This window comes from Mesoplodon mirus (genome assembly GCF_964341445.2).
Source record: "Mesoplodon mirus genome assembly, chromosome: 10".
NCBI classification, from domain to species: Eukaryota; Metazoa; Chordata; class Mammalia; order Artiodactyla; family Ziphiidae; genus Mesoplodon; species Mesoplodon mirus.
The window spans coordinates 68026308-68043174 of NC_138986.1; the positions used below are offsets into that span (position 1 = coordinate 68026308).

Sequence of the window (16867 nt, forward strand, 5' to 3'; positions counted from 1 at the left end):
CTGGGCTGTCTGTTCTGTTCCACTGATGTATGTGTCTCTCTACTCACCCCATACCATACTGTCTTGATTTCTGTAGCTTTATATACTAAGCCTTGAAATTAGTTAGTGTCAGTTCTCCAACTTTGTTCTTTTTGTTTTGGCTGTTCTAGTGTCTTGGGTGTTCCCTATGAATATTAGAATTAGGTTGTCTATATCTATAAAAATCCTTTTGGGATTTTGCTTATGATTATGTTGAATCTGTATAGTTAACATCTTAGCAATATTGAATCTTCCAGTTTGTGAGCATGGTATATCTTTCCATTCATTTAGGTCCTCTTTGATATCTTTCTTTCATTGGTGTTTTGTAGTTGTCAGCATACAGATTCTGCATGGTTTTTTTTTTTAAATACCTATTTCATGTTTTTGAATGTTACTATAAATGATACTCCTTAAATTTTAAATTTCCAACTATTCTTTGCTAATATATAGAAATACAATTGGTTTTAGTATATTAACCTTGCAACATTTTTAAACTTCCTAGTTCTAGGAGCATCTTCATAGATTCCATCCATGTAAGTGATCATGTCTTATGTGAATAGAGATAGTCTTTTTTCTCCCTTTCCAACCAGCGTGTCTTTTATTTGTTTTTCTCTTAAGCAAAAGAATGATTTGATTGGATTTACATTTCTCAAAGACCAATCTGGCTGCACTGTAAAGAATTGATTGGGGCTTCCCTGGTGGCGCAGTGGTTGCGAGTCCGCCTGCCGATGCAGGGGACACGGGTTCATGCCCCAGTCCGGGAAGATTCCACATGCTGCGGAGCGGCTGGGCCCGTGAGCCATGGCCGCTGAGCCTGTGCGTCTGGAGCCTGTGCTCCGCAGCGGGAGAGGCCACAACAGTGAGAGGCCCGCGTACCACAAAAAAAAAAATTGATTGGATGGGGAAAATGTAGAAGAAGAAACCAGTGTGGAAGCTGTTGCAGGAATCTGACAGACAGTGAGGGCTTGGGCTGTGATGATGGTAGTAAGAGAGGAGACAAATACTCAGTGTATTTTGGAGACAGAGTTGGTAATGCAGTGAATAGGAGGGAAGATAAAAGGGGAAGGGAGCAGAGGACAGTAAAGCTTCTGTCACGAGGAACGGGGTGAACGGAGTCAATCTTTTATTGAGATAGAGAAGACGAATGAGGAACATATATGTTAGTGATCTAAGTCAACGAATGAACTTAACTTGATAGAAATTCTCCTCTGTACCCATCATCTATTTTCTGTACCTCAAGCAAAGTTTTTCACTGCTCTGGTTGGTTTCCACTAAGTGCTAGATATAAGCCTACATACGGGTTTAGAGACTAGGATCTGGGGAAGGATGAATGAAAACGCTGTAGGGCAGAGATTATCAAACTTTCTTGGTTCATGTTGCCTCATAGACATTTCTAATCCAAAAGAAATACCTAACAATTCCATTTATTAAGTGGATTGATCCAAACTACTTAATAAATGTTTATGTCCTAACAGCTTAGCATGTGTTAAGGACTGCGTAATTTCTTCTTTCTTTTTTCTTTTCTTGTCATTATATTAAATACTATACTCACAGAATATTTTAAAACTCCACTTTATATCGTCACATCACACATCTTCTCAGTTCCAATATTTAAGGCAGGCGGGGCCGTGGAACTCCTCCTACTTGAGCCACTACCCTCTGGCCCCCATAAAGCTTGTAGCAGTCTGCTATGCACACTGGCACGGTGGTCATCCTAAAACAGCCTGAGGATGGGAATTGCCTTTGTTTCTCTCCTGAGCTGGATGAACTCCCTTGATTCCACATCTTCCTCTTTGTTTTCATTGTTGCCCTCATATTGATGAAGTAAAACTTTGGAAACCTCCTAGGAAAGGAGTATGAAATCCTAAAATTTTAAGAATTTGCATGCATGACAATGTCCTGCTGTCACTCCTGTTTCATACTTGACATGATATAGAGGTTAAAGTTGGATATAAATTGTAAAAGAAACTTGAAAATGTAACTCCATTTAAGGACTGCGTGACTTCTTAAACCTTGGAATCAGATTATACACCACCAACCTCATTTACTTTCCACATTGATTTTGGTGATACTTGGTTTTTTATCAATGACAATAACCACTGAATACTCAGCTTTGCAAAGATATGTTACCCAAAGGAATCTCATGTTGAAAATGTGAACTCCTGCCAACTAATAGTTTGCATGGTGTCCAACACGTGCCACTGTGTTTCCCGGGAAATTTAAAATACCCCACAGTGCCTCCCTGTATTTGGGAACTGTGGACTTAGGACCTTATTCCAAGACTTTTTGTTTTCTGTTTAAAGGTTTATCTCTTCCTATTGTTTTTGTATCTCTACATTAAAAACCAATCTCATGTTTATCATCTTTTATGAAACATAGTTTATTTTAGGGATTTTTTTACTATTAAAAATTATGAAAGTTAAGCATGTATTATGTAGAAAGTTTGGACAATACAGCAAAACACAGAGAAGAAATTAAGTCGTTCCTAACTCCACCATCTACCAATAACCAGTACTAACATGCTGTTGCTTTATCTGCCCAGTTATTTTATATGAAGATTTATTCTATTTTGAATAATAACTATAACTAACTCTGATTTTATAAAAGAGTAATAATCTGTAGTTTAGTGGGGATTTCATACCCTGGAATTGTGACTCGTCTGTAAGGACCTTTGGGATAAATAAGACCGAGTTCTAGCTGCTTTCTTTTTCTTTTTCTTTTTCTTTTTTTTTTGCAGTACGTGGGCCTCTCACTGTTGTGGCCTCTCTTGTTGCGGAGCACAGGCTCCGGACGCGCAGGCTCAGCGGCCATGGCTCATGGGCCCAGCCGCTCCACGGCATGTGGGATCTTCCCAGACTGGGGCACGAACCCACGTCCCTTGCATCAGCAGGCGGACTCTCAACCACTGCACCACCAGGGAAGCCCAAGCTGCTTTCCTTTTATTGGCAACTTTCATTAGTTGAACTCAGGACTGGAGGGCTTGAAGACCCCACCATTCATGAGAGAGAGGCTTCCTGCTACTGCGTTTCTAACCTAGCAAATGTGAAGTGTGTTATTTACACAGTAGTTCTTCATTATAAAGGTACAAAAAACACAAATGGATTTTAGTGAAGGAACGTTTTTTTGAAGTGGTTAAGTCTAGCATATTTTTAAAAAGGGTAACTTGTCAAGGGTTTTATTTTCTCCAGTAGATGGATGTACTTGCTAAAAGTAATATATTAAGGCCCTACTATAAGATAGTAGTTCTAAAAGACTGTCTGATAATTCAGGTTTAAGCTATTTGTATTGTCCTGACACCACAAGGAAAACTTTTGTAATTCCATTTCATTTCTGGTTTATTTGTTGTTTTATTTTCTCTGCCTTCCTTCATAAGTACTAGACTTTGAAGTTGCATACGTGGAAACAAGATTTTTGTTTGAGTTCATCTACTTGAAATACGTTTTAAAAATTCACCTTCTGTCACACTACAGAGTTAGAGCTTGAGTAGAATTTTAAATTCAGAAAAGAAAAAATGGTCAAGGTAGTTTAGTTCCAGAAAGCAGTTCACAAAAGATGGGGTGGAAACTTCTAAGTGTATATATATATATATGTATATGTATATATACATATATATATATATATATATATATATATATATACACATATATATACACACACACACACACACATATATTCATATTTAGAGTCTCATTGTTACTCTTTTTCTGTCTCACACTCACTCCTCTTTCCCCCTCCCTCTCTTTTTTCTCAATAATTGAAAATTCTGACCAAAACAAGTGGTGTGTGTTAGTACTTTTTTAGCATAGTCTGGACTGTCGAAGAGTAATTTTTTTGTTGTAAAATCCTGGTAGAGGACCCCATTGCTGACTCTAGAGCTGAGGCAGAGAAAATACAAGATGAGCCTAGAGTAGTAGCTTGTATTGCCAGGGACTAAATGCTTAAAAATGCATAAGTAAGTAAAAGTGGAAGCAAGTTAAAAGGACACAGGAGCCAACCTGAGAGAGTTCCCAGTGGCTGAAACTAGAACAATTTGAGCAAGAAAATAAATGACAATAGTACTTTATCATAAGCCAAAGAATAAAATAAATATCCATGAGTTCTTACTGATACAAGTAAGCAAATAAATAAATGAGGGAGAAAGGCAAATCTTCCTTACAGAAGAAATCCAGATAATAAATGTAGAAGGAATGGAGAAAATAGAAAATTCCATCAGAACGCCACAGTAATAATTGCTGCAGGCAAGATGCATGGATGAATGCTAAAATTAATGAGCAAAACTTTAAGAAGGAAAGGGATGTTTGTCTAGCCTCAAAATCTCTCTCCCAGGAAGTGTATTGATCTCTGTGGTGCTTTTAGTAAATGTCCACAAATTCTTTGATACCCTTCCTCCAGCAAGTGGCTTAATTCCCTTATCTTTGAGCAGGGCTAGACATAGTGCCTGGAACTAAGAGTATTATAGCTTCACAGTAGAGAAACCTGGCAGATACCATCTTCACCAAGTGATCAGGCTTTGTTTACACCACCAGGAAGAAATCACGTTGATCTCATCTACCCCCTAGACATTACGCAATGAGAAGGGCGCTTTACCTCTCTGGCGTTCTTTTCCAAAATCCATAACCTCAGTCTAATCATGAGAAGACATCAGGAAATCCCAAATTGAGGAACATTCTACAAAATATCTCACTAGCACTCTTCAAGGGTGTCAGGGAAGGTCTGAGTAACTGTCACAGCTTGGAAGAGACTAAGCAGACATGACAACTAAGGAATGCAGTTTCCTAGATTGGATCCTGGAGCAGATAAAGACATTAGTGGAAAAACTGATGAAGTCTGAATCAAGTCTGTAGTTTAGCTGATTGTATTGTACCAATGTTAACTTCTCGCTCCGCATTGATAAATGTAACATGATATGTGAAATACGAACATTAGAGGAAGTTGGGTGATGGGAATCCTGGAACTCTCTGTACTATCTTTACAACTTTTCTGTAGATCTAAAATTGTTTCAAAATTAAACGTTAAAAAACTCCCAGCCTACTGGTGTCTTTCTCAATCCAAGGATATTCATTATTTTAAAGTGTCTCTAGAGCACATTAGTTCAGAGAAATCCCCCTCCCCTTTGTACAGTCTCTCTAGAGAAGAAAGATGAGCTCTTGATAACAAAACAACTCTCACAGAGCAGGGACAATAAATTCTAGGGGCTTGTCCTCCACCATTAGAGACGGAAGCGCATCTCTGCCTGCTCTGAGCGGCGTGGTTCAGCCAGCACTGATGGTTCGCCTTTTGTGACTTGGTAGTGTGTCCAGCATTTAGGTTCCAAAAAGTATTCCATTAAAAAAGATCAGCTCGGTGCTTTGTGACCGCCTGGAGGGGTGGGATGGGGAGAGTGAGGGGGAGGGAGACGCAGGAGGGAAGGGATGTGGGAACAGATGTATATGTATGACTGATTCACTTTGTTATAAAGAAGAAACTAATAAAAAAAAAAAGTGCAGGGAGGAGCACCTGTGGTTCTGCCTGCCTCTGTCTTGGGCCCTTTGTTCCAAGTATTACCACTGACCTGCTCATCTCAAATCTTCAGAGGTACTAGATCCGGTTTCATCTGACCGTCTCTTAACGTCGGATTGTTGGTAGACTCAAATGGTATCAGAAGTGTGGTACTCAGAAAGATGGATACATGAAAAAAATGTTTTCTTCAATATAAAATACACTGTATTTTCTTTTCTCCCTTTTTTCCCCCCAAAACAGTAAAATCTCATTAATCCAATGTAATTATGGGTACAGATGTGAAATCTTGATTTATAAATATTTTATTCTTATTACTTTCAAGCTCTCATTAACTCACAATAGGATAACAGAGCTGAGTATAAAAGGCCTAACTAGATCCTATTTTAGTGAATAATAATATGTGATGGCTGAGGATGATTATTGTCATAGTAACAAATTAGAATTTGGATACTAAAATTAAACTCCTTCCCTGTATGCTAATCATTCTCTTCATCTGACCATTAGTGAAAACTGTCTTTAGTTTGTATACATATGGAAGATATTGCTTTATATCTTAACTATATTTCATTACCTAAATACCTTTATTAAAAGTTAAACATATTTTATTACCTACCCAAATTGAGTACCTTGCACCGTGTCTATCTTGGGAATATAACTGGTGTGATCAGTGAAGAACAATGTACTGTCCTTGAACATGGAAAGACGTTTAGGTTGGCATAGTGGCAGGTGCATGCATTTTCTGGAAAGCCCTATTTCCCAGATTGTTAATGCGTCGCCAGGTAGATACATAGATACTTAATAATACTGCCTAATCGCTGTAGTCAGATTGAGCAACACATAATTTATAGCAATTCTGAGACTAGAAACACAAGAATGGTAAATATGTGATAAAGATGTACTATGATTGGTAGTCAGTAGAAGTGCAGACTGCACATTATTGATAGCAAGCCATTCTTGTAGATGTGTGTGATACAATTTTCTTGACAGGTATTTTCAAAGTGTACCTTTCCATGTCATCTTGGTATCTTTTTTTTTTTTTTTTTTTTTTTTGCGGTATGCGGGCTTCTCACTGCTGTGGCCTCTCCCGTTGCGGAGCACAGGCTCCGGATGCGCAGGCTCAGCGGCCATGGCTCACGGGCCCAGCCGCTCTGCGGCATGTGGGATCTTCCCAGACCGGGGCACGAACCCGCGTCCCCTGCATCGGCAGGCGGACTCGCAACCACTGCGCCACCAGGGAAGCCCCTCATCTTGGTATCTTTAGTGAATTTATTTGTACACTTAAAAAAAGAGCAATGTTTCATTTCCTAATTTTATATTCAATTAAGAATTTTAGTGGTTGGCTACTATGTGCCAGGCACATTCATTTATTATTGCTCCAATGTCCCAGTGAATTAGAAACTCCTTTGCCCATTTTAGAAATTAGAAAATGGAGACTCTGAAAGGTTTAGAAACTTATCTGTTAGACCCTACTTATGGTATAACATAAGTGGTTACCTTACCTGAATAAGTTGCCTAACACTTGGATATAGATAATGTATCAGAAATAAAAGGAGGTGGATCCCTAGGAAGGGAGGGAGGGGAGTTGAGACTAGAATAATGACTATTTGAGAATGAATTTAGCAAGTTTGCTAAGTAAGTAGAGCATCACTTCCTTGGGCAGGTCTAGTTCCAATACACTGAATGTATTGGTCCTGTCAGATTTGTTGAACATGCGAATAGTCCAATTAAGTGTAATACTCATTAAGGGAAAAGGACTACAGTTTGAAAGTTTTTATGGAGATGCGCACTGCCTGATCTGTGAATTGAAAGCATCTTTAAAGAAGTTGCTTCCCTTCGTATTCCTAGGTGGTAGTGAATACGTGGGTAGAAACAGGAGAGCATTTCAAATAATCCTAATGAAGTTAAGTGATTGCAGTCTTCCGTATTGTGAGGAAAAGTTGTGAGCTGTGAAAGCCGAGGACAGCATTAAGATATTACCATGACTGGCGTTTGATTAGAAACTGCGCAGATAAGCTTAGGTTCCTCTTTATGAAAACCATCCTCACAGCCCGATGAAACATCTTTTCAAAGGTTCTGTAGTTGCCATGGATCCTTGTTAGCGTTGATAGACTAAGTTGTAATCCATATTCAATCATCTGAGGTGAAGTAGCCAGAAAACCTACCAGCTAATATCAAAGGTAGCTTCATCTCTAAATTCATACTGGTTTGGAGATGAAAAGGGTAAATAGCCTAAAGATTAGATTTTTAGTTAATTATCACTGCTTGAAAAGCAAAATAGTTAGGATGCACATTGCCTGAATCAGATCCTAATGTTTACTCTTTATCTTAACCAGTAAAAGGGATTTCTTAAGTCCTGACATAGGAATTTAAGATGGTGTGGTCTTTCTAAAAGTTGTTGAAACCTTCACAGATACTCAGTTTCTGAAAGCCAGAGGGACACAGACAATATCGAAGGCATTGGTCCCTATGGTAACGTATTTACATTTGGCCCAGAAGTGGCTGGTTTCTCCTTAGCTTCTTTTAATTGCTATATATTGACAACCGTTTTCACGACTATTTGTAAGGTGTCAGATTGATGAGCAAGTGTACAAAGGAGTACGCACCACATCCTTGGGCTTGATTAGATGCTTTGGATGACAAAGAGCTCTACGTGAAGAGGCACCGAAGTGTTTTTGGCATTTCCCTAATGCGTCTGTCACGTAGTGCAGGCAAGAAGCCTGTCAGATGATTTAAATATTTTCCTCAATTCTCTTTTAAAACAGGTGACCAAAGAGCTAAAACAGTATGACAACAAAATTATAGAATGCAAATTCGAGAACAACAGCTGGGTCTTTATGAGACAGAGAACAGACAAAAGTTTCCCTAATGCCTACAACACTGCCATGGGTGAGTGTGACACCCTCCCAGTGGAGGTTACATGAACCACCCCACCCCCCAAAAAAAACCCACAACAACACACAAAAGCTAAAGTGTTAGAACCAAACTGTGCTGCCTCTTGTGGTTCAGCTTTGGGGGCAGAAGCCCGTGCGGACCGCGGAGGGCTCGTGGCAGGTCTGCGCCCCGCGTGGCTCCAGTCCTCCCGCACCTGTGGGCTGCTGCGGGCGCCCAGGAGAGGGGTTAAAGGGCAGGAAATCGGGCCGCGGACGGGATGAGTTTGTTGAACGACAGCCACAACAAGAGCCGTGGTAATTGCAGATCCATTCAAAACGCTGAAGCCATCGTCTGCCAGATGGGAAAAGATGGCATGAGCAGGGGAAATGTAATCTCCAGCTCCTAAGATAGTTTTACAAACAATGGAGAGTCAATGAAAACCTTAAAAAACATAAAATGAAAAAAAAAGAAACGTAAAACCTGCTATGCTATCCTTCAGGGTGTGCTCTGGGTACAATGTGAATGCTTTGGGAATTCAGAGTAGTGAGGGTCTTTCATGGGAAACAGCACATATTAATTAGGTCTCTGAGGTAAACTACTACGGGCAGCAATTCTGGGTTGCGTTATTAGTGGAACTGAAAGAAAAAGACAGATAGAAACCAAGAATAAAGGTTAATAGGATTATGCACTTTGAGTGTGCTCAGTCAGTGACCATGATGATCGGATGATAAGCTTATGAGATAATATAGAAATTGCCACTTTGAGTTTTGTGGCTTAAAAATTACTGTTGTACATTCGAAGGTTCTTGTTGGAACTAACGTCTGTGTTCAGACAGGATGTGTTAATTTGGAAAAGAGGAGTAATTAAGCCCGTGTTGTTTTCCTAAAACCAAGTGGGTAAATACAATTTTGATCACATAGGGAAAGGTGCTTTCTTCAATAGTCATTTTGTTGTAATACCTTACTTCCAGCAAGTTACTAAAATAGAGAATAATACGCTCTGCCAGTTACACTGCAGCCCTCCCCGTTCAGCGGGCACGGTGGCTGGTGCCGTGTTACATGCATCCGTGTGCGCTTCTCTCTGAGAGAGAGAAAAGCTGGGGGACTAGAGTGCGCACTTCCTTCAGAAACTGTGCTTGAATATGGACCATAGTGTGACGCACTGGGCGAGATCAATATCCTATACAAACTAGACGGATCAAAAACCATAGTGAAGACAGGCTTAAACCCAGATACTTCAAGTTTGGGTCTAGAATTAATAGTAAAGAGCAGCCACCAGAAATGCACTCATTTCGGGGGTTGGGGAGGGAGGAGCACAGTTGAAGCCACAGCAAGTCACCCACGTTGGGAAGATGGAAAGTTCTAGCGTGTTGGGATGGAAACGTCTCCCCGTCCTCATCTCCCTGGGGCGAGTCAGCTGCCTCCATGAACCCTCACACGAGACTCACGTCTGCCTTTGTCCACAGCCGTGTGCAACAGCATCTCAAACCCTGTCACCAAGGAGATGCTGTTTGAGTTCATCAACAGATGTGCGGCAGCTTCTCAAGGACAGAAGCGAAAGCATCATCATCTGGACCCGGACACGGAGCTCATGCCTCCACCACCTCCCAAAAGACGTTTGACTTAAAGACCTGCCTCAGGCTTCAGGATTGAGAGGAAAGATGAGCGAGGAAAAGCGCTGTCGCCCCATTTTCTTTGCGACCAGAGAAATTCAAAACAAGAGTGTGGCTTGATGTTGATACACATTTGACTTTTAAAAAAAAAAGAAGAACGTATTTTAGCCAGCCTGTAAATATTTGATGCATTTGTTTCCTCAGTGCTACAATACATCATGGACTGAAACATTTTATTTATATCTGGTAAACTCAGCCTTACCTTGTGGAATCTGAAGAATCCAAAGGTTTAAATGAGATCGAAATCAATGAAAAAGAGGCCTTGTTTATATACGGATAACTTCTACTTTAATTTATAAAGTTAGCAATCTAGAACTGTGAGCGCCTAGAACACTGTATTTTTTAGAAGTTGTATTTCAACTATGATAGATTTTCCTTTTAAAACATTTAGACAATGGCATTAAATATTCTTGCTATTATTTATCATGGATTTCCTACATTTCTGAAATTCCTGTATTCAAAACCAAATGACAAAGTTGTTAAATATTGTACTATATTAAACAACTTGGTCTGGCTTATATCATTTTAAGAAGTTGTTTTGGAAATGTAAAAGTAAAAAAGTAAAGCTCCAATTTTGTTAATTTCATCCTTTCTAAAGGAGGTATATTGAGTCTTTTCATCGTCTCTTTCTGTTGTTTGAACTGCAGTATCAGCTATCCAATGTATCCACTCTGGCAGTGGTCCCGAGTTACTTCATAGAACTTAGAGACACACCACCTGGTCCTGCGTGTGTTGTTCTCCTGGGAGACTTTTGTTCTTTCTTTTTTTTGGTTTTAACGCCAGGGCTACTTCTGCTGTACCTCAGTGGTAGCACATTGTAAATTACATTAAAAACACACAAACTCACTGTGATGATAGGAGTGATATCAGATACAGACAGTGTTGTATTTGTTCCCTTGCACCAAACAGCAAAGGAAATGGCAGCTGACTCCTTTAATTAGAAGGTAATGTCAGTGGAAGAGAATGCTGTCACTAGAAAATGCTCTCCCACTGCTTGATAAATGCAGAGGCAAAGACTAGACATCTGTAGGAACTAAACATCAAGGAAGCCAAGACATTTATTTTCAAAGCCAGAATTCTCTCATCTTCTATTCTGGGAATGCTATTTCAGTTGTACATCTGAATTTAAAAAAACAAAAAACAAAAAACACATTTACTGATAGATAATGGATTTAAAGAGTGGCTAATTGGTCACATGCCATTGTTGGGAAACTGTGTTCTGATTGGTTTGTGAAGGAACTCTTGAAAATTAGCCTACTAGAGGCTAATGTATTTATTTTTAGAGGTACAGGTTTTAAGTATGTGTATTTAAACAAATTTTCATGATCTGAATTTTATATATGTATGTGCATATATATATGAGTATATGCAGCAGTGTATATTCTCCTGCTAATACAGTAAGAAATCCAAACAGGTCACCTAGTAGATTGAATATCTGATAGGATTTCTATATCAAGTAGCACAGATTAACTAAACATGTATTTATATTCACCCAAGTTTTAATGTTTTTAAACAAAGTTTCTTCCTGCAATGCTTTTCTATATGAAATACTAGAGTCATGCTTGGGCTTCTTCCTTTATTGTTCCCAAGTTATGTAATGTATAGTGAATTTATTCAAAATGCCATTTTAGTGTTTCTTTCCTAGAGTACTTTTGTGCGTTTGAGCACAACGGGGATTAAAACATCTGACTGCCTCAGTAACTATTGAAAAATGGAAATTGGTCAGGGTTTCATGGTGTCTTGTACAAAGCAGATCTAAAAAAAACGCCTATGCAACTCCAAATAGTCCGACGCCTGCTCCACCAGGATTGGCGGCTCTTTTCACAAGGTGCATTGCTTTCTTCCAAACCCGTGTAAACGCAGAAGGCTTTTGCAGATGTAAGAGCAAGCTTTTGTCAGCCGTCTTTAATGGAGTTAAAATGTTTATGGTAATTGTAACCTTTTAAATGAGTTACGTGAAAAGAGCATATCATTTTTAATACACCCAGGTATTTTCTCCTTGCCTTTGTGCATTTTCCAGGACTTAATTTTCTTAATTTATCTTTTCCTTTCAATTGTAGTAAAGTATAATAAGTAGATCCCATTTAGCCTCTAAACACATTACCATCTGCAGTGTCATAAAAAGTCATCTGGAAAGTCGGGCGGGGGGGGGGAGTCAGGATTTGTGACATCATGAAGGAAACACTTTCTTTCTCAGCCCACATCATAATAACTGTTTTCTGACACTGAAGTTTTGTAGATGAGAATAAGAAAACTTTACTTTCCTGAGTTATGACATATAACTTTGCTTTGTGTTTGGAAAAGATGTGGAAGACTCGACTGCCTGGCTGGTTACATTTGCTTTCCATGAAATGCTCAGAAAATGTCAGGACATTCCTTCTCTAATTGTGTGTCAGTGCAGTATTGTAATAAAACTACTGATTTAAAATAATAGAAAGTGTATCTACTTTGTTTTCCTGGTGATGCCTTTGTGTCCCTTTATATAACCAACGCACTCGTGTCCCTTTTATTGCTGTCATCAGATCCTGCTGCTGTCCACCATACCCATCAAAATCCACCTGGTTTTGTTGCATTCTAGGGATTAGCATGAAGACTTGGAAAATCTTCTGTTTCCTTCCTGAGAAACCAAGAAACTTGGAAGTTAAGAATCAAATACTTCCAGATGGAGAAAACTAATGTGGTAGAGAAAACCCCGGAGCTCAACCCAAAGACCAAGCCTAGGCTCCGCCTCTCGTCGCTTCCCTGTCCTCTCTAGAACTTGTTTCTCCCCTCCCCCGTCTATAAAATGCCAAGATTGGATCAGATGATCAAAAAGAAGCTTTTCAGGTCTGACATGATTCTTGTGTGAAAACCAGTGCTTTGTAAACATCCTGTATTCACAATAATAGCAATATGACCATTATGGAATAGTCACCAAGCCCCAAGATGCCCTAAAGAGAACCACTCTGTGCAGGGAGGTACCGTCATCAGCCTCATTTGTAGCTAAGGAAGCTCTGACCCAAGGTAACATAGCTAGTTAGTTGTGAGCTGAGACCCAAACACATGTCTTTCTACTCCGGGTCCTAATTTGCTGTGCAGTCAGTACTCCCTGAAAGGCTCTGGTACAGCCTCTGTGAGGAGGGCTGCTTCTGTGCCAGGGTCCCAAACTATTGAAGCTGTTTCTTTGTTGCTAACAAGTAATAGGCTTCAAGCACCTCTCTCCAAAATAAGATTAAGTTGGGAGCAGGAAAGTAAATACATTTTTAGGACCTTATTTAACAATATTTAAATGTGAGTGACACAGAGGCCGTGAAAAGAAGTTTAATAATTCTCATAAAGATGCTAAATTCCAAAGATGCAGTTAGCAAGAAATAAGTGATTAAATCACACACTGGGCCAGCATTTCCTGATTGTCACATAGTTTGCTGTCAACTCTGATGCTTTGGCAGGTTATCTTAAGCCTCGGTCAATTCCAGATGTGTCCATCCCCTCCCTAGACTCAGCTGTCAGGTGACCTCCCAAGCTTCTAAGAAGATTTCACATTTCAAAAAAATCAGTGCACAGATCTGGGGTAGCCAACTGTTTTGCCATGAAAGGTCATTTACAAAAAACTGGGTTGCCATCGTTTCATAAAATAAAGGGAATCTTAATACCCGAAAAGGAGGTAAGGCATAATTTAAAAGAAAAGACATGCATTTACGCAGACCAAATTTTGTTTTATGAAAGTCTCACTACACCATCCTTTGCTTCTACATTTAACCCCAAACTGGTGAAAACTTTTTCATAGGCCAGTGTTGGGAATCATTGCATAGGTGAAATTCCAGATCGGGGCTCGTAAGTGGGGAGAGGGGCATGAAAACCCCAGGGAAGAAGAAGCCCCTGGTTCCATAGCTGAAGGTCGTTTTCATAGTAACTATCGTCCAGTTACCTCACAATGGTTGATTATGTTGTGCTCTTGTGATCGAAGATATATAGGTGAACAATGAAATTATCTGAATGTTTAAAAATACACAAATAGGGCTTCCCTGGTGGCGCAGTGGTTGGGAATCCGCCTGCCGATGCAGGGGACGCGGGTTTGTGACCTGGTCCGGGAAGATCCCACATGCCGCGGAGCGGCTGGGCCCGTGAGCCATGGCCGCTGAGCCTGCGCGTCCAGAGCCTGTGCTCCGCAACGGGAGAGGCCACAACAGTGAGAGGCCCACGTACTGCAAAAAAAAAAAAAAAAAAAAAAAAAACCACAAATAGAATGAAACCCTCACCTCTTTGCGGTACAAAAATAAGCATAACCAGGCTTCCCTGGTGGCGCAGTGGTTGAGGGTCCGCCTGCCGATGCAGGGGACACGGGTTCGTGCCCTGGTCTGGGAAGATCCCACATGCCGCGGAGTGGCTGGGCCCGTGAGCCATGGCCACTGAGCCTGCGCGTCCGGAGCCTGTGCTCTGCAATGGGAGAGGCCACAACAGTGAGAGGCCCGCGTACCGCAAAAAAAAAAAAAGCATAACCGAATATAACATAGAAAAACAGAATTTGGCTTTGACAGCAAGTCACACCAACAAGAGTCACCAGTTTTCACAGTTTTGAAGTCGGCACATGGTCTATTTTCCCTTTAGATTGCCGCCACCGGAATGATCTTTCAAAACTGCAAAGCTGCTCTTGTTTTCCACTCCAGTCAGAGCTCCCTGGCCCGTGACATCAGAGGCCCTGTGTGACCCAGTCTCCACTTGTATATCCAGGTTTGGGTCTCACCACAGTGTGACTCCTGGCTGTCCCAAATCTCCATGCTCTCTGCACCCAGGAACCTATGGTCGTGGTGCTTCTACTGCTTCTGTCAGAAAGCCCCAAGCTCGCTTACCCCAGGATCACGGAGGCCTTCCCGCCACAGGTAGCCTCCTGGCTGTCACACTGGGTCGTGATGGTCTCCCCTGGGCTCCGTGAGCAGAGGGACTCTGTCATACACAGCACAGGGCTCAGCAACAGTGAGCCCCCGGCAGTAATTAGGGCGGGAGGTTCACGTGCCTTTTTGTACTTGCTATTGAGACTCAGTCAAGATGTGGGAACTATACTCGATATTTTCTTTTGGCCTCATGCAAGATCTTAGTTCCCTGACCAGGGCTCGAACCCATGCCCCCTGCAGTGGAAGCATGGAATCTTAACCACTGGACTGTCAGGGAAGTCCCTATACTCAATATTTTGTAATAACCTATAAGGGAAAAGAATCTAAAAAAGAATATATATACATACAATGTTGTGTTAGTTTCAGGTGTACAGCACAGTGATTCAGTTATAAATATATCACTGTGCTGTACACCTGAAACTAACACAGCATTGTAAATCAACTGTACTTCAATTAAAAAAAAAACAAAAAGATGTGTTTGCTCTTGTCTCCCTCAGTTTAGCTATATAGGAACAGAAACTTTTTTTGTCCCTCTAGCCTTCTCATCATCATAGAAGCACTGGTAACATCTCTCGTTTCTTGAGAATTTCTTCACAGCCCATCTCTGATGCATCTTGTATTTAATCCTGATTAGAAGTGTCTTGTCTGTTCTTGCCTTTTGCACTGAACATGAATGCTTCTGAGGGAAATTTCTCAGCAGGAAGAATCTTAAGAAAGTGCCCTGGTCTCTTTGAGGGAGGTGTGAGGGAAGCAGTGTTTTCCATCACGTCTTACTTTTCAGGGCAGCTTCACGGAGCTGAAACTAGAAGGCTTCTTCTCCCCACCCACCTGCTCCCGCCCGACTTCTGATGTTTCCAAAGAGAAGTCCTTTGGTAGCAGCTGAGGCTTTTCAGTTAGTTTTAAAAATAAATAGCAGTCCGTGATCCCTTAGCGTGAATTGGTGCTTCTAGCCATGTCTTTTAGAGCGGGAAAGGCAAGTGAAAGATACTCTTCTCGTTGCTACTATCGAATGCTAAAGATCTAAAGGAATAAGAAACTTTACTGTTTCTGTACAAGTTCTGCTTCCCCTCCGAAGGCCATCAGGGGAGCATTGTATAGCTTTCATCTACAGCATAAACACACACTGGAGGTGAGAGCCACAGAGACCCCAACCGAACAGCACCATAACCAGAACTTTCCTATAATAAATTTTCTTCAAGATTCTGCATGTGGGTAGAAACCAGACACGTGGACACACCACGTACAGTTGGGATGATGCAGGAGGTGGAACGTGGTCTAGCCCTTGGTGGATGGGTGGGATGAATGGGGAGGGCAGGTGTGGACAGAGAACGTGGCGGGAGGATGCTTTCCGGGGCTGTGTCTAGAGCTCGTGTGCAGGGCAGTGGTAGGAAATATGGCTGTCCTCTCTCCGTCCTGAGTTCACCAACCACCTACCCACCGCTGGCCCCTTGACCTCCTTCCAGCTGTTGACCCATTTCCTTCTGTTCCCCTTTCCTTCGGAATCCTAGAAGGAGGTGGTCGCACTCACTTGCTCCTTTCTTCCTCATCTCTCTTGAACCCACTGCCAACGGGCTCTCGTTCCTGAGCCTGCTTGTCACCACCAGTGCCTCCACAGGTCACATCCACTCTCTGAATGGACCCACCAGCACCATCAGTGTGTCAGTTTCTCTCCGTTTTGTTTTATTTTGTTACTTTTTTGTTTGGCCACGCCAGTGCGTTATGCGGGATCTTAGTTCCCTGCCCAAGGATGGAACCCACACCCCCTGCAGTGGAAGCGCGGAGCCTTGACCCCTGGACCGCCAGGGAAGCCCCTGTTACTTCTTTTTAATGGGAAATTTCCTACATATACACAAATAAGGAAAATGGTAAAATGAACTCCCCCATCTACCCAGATTCAGCAATGATCAATGTGGCAGTTCCTGTTTATTTTATATAC

The 16867-nt window shown here is 41.2% G+C and overlaps 1 protein-coding gene across 2 annotated transcripts in view; it reads left to right on the plus strand.

The window, feature by feature from the left end:
* RNGTT (RNA guanylyltransferase and 5'-phosphatase) overlaps nucleotides 1-12474 on the plus strand; it is a 237893-nt gene extending 225419 nt beyond the window's left edge. For both annotated transcript variants that reach the window (XM_082633617.1, XM_082633618.1), the window contains exons 15-16: nucleotides 8280-8403; nucleotides 9854-12474. In XM_082633617.1, coding sequence (XP_082489743.1) covers nucleotides 8280-8403; nucleotides 9854-10014 — 285 coding nt within the window. In that variant the 3' untranslated portion in view covers nucleotides 10015-12474. The remainder of the gene's footprint in view (nucleotides 1-8279; nucleotides 8404-9853) is intronic.
* The last annotated feature ends 4393 nt before the right edge of the window (nucleotides 12475-16867 follow it).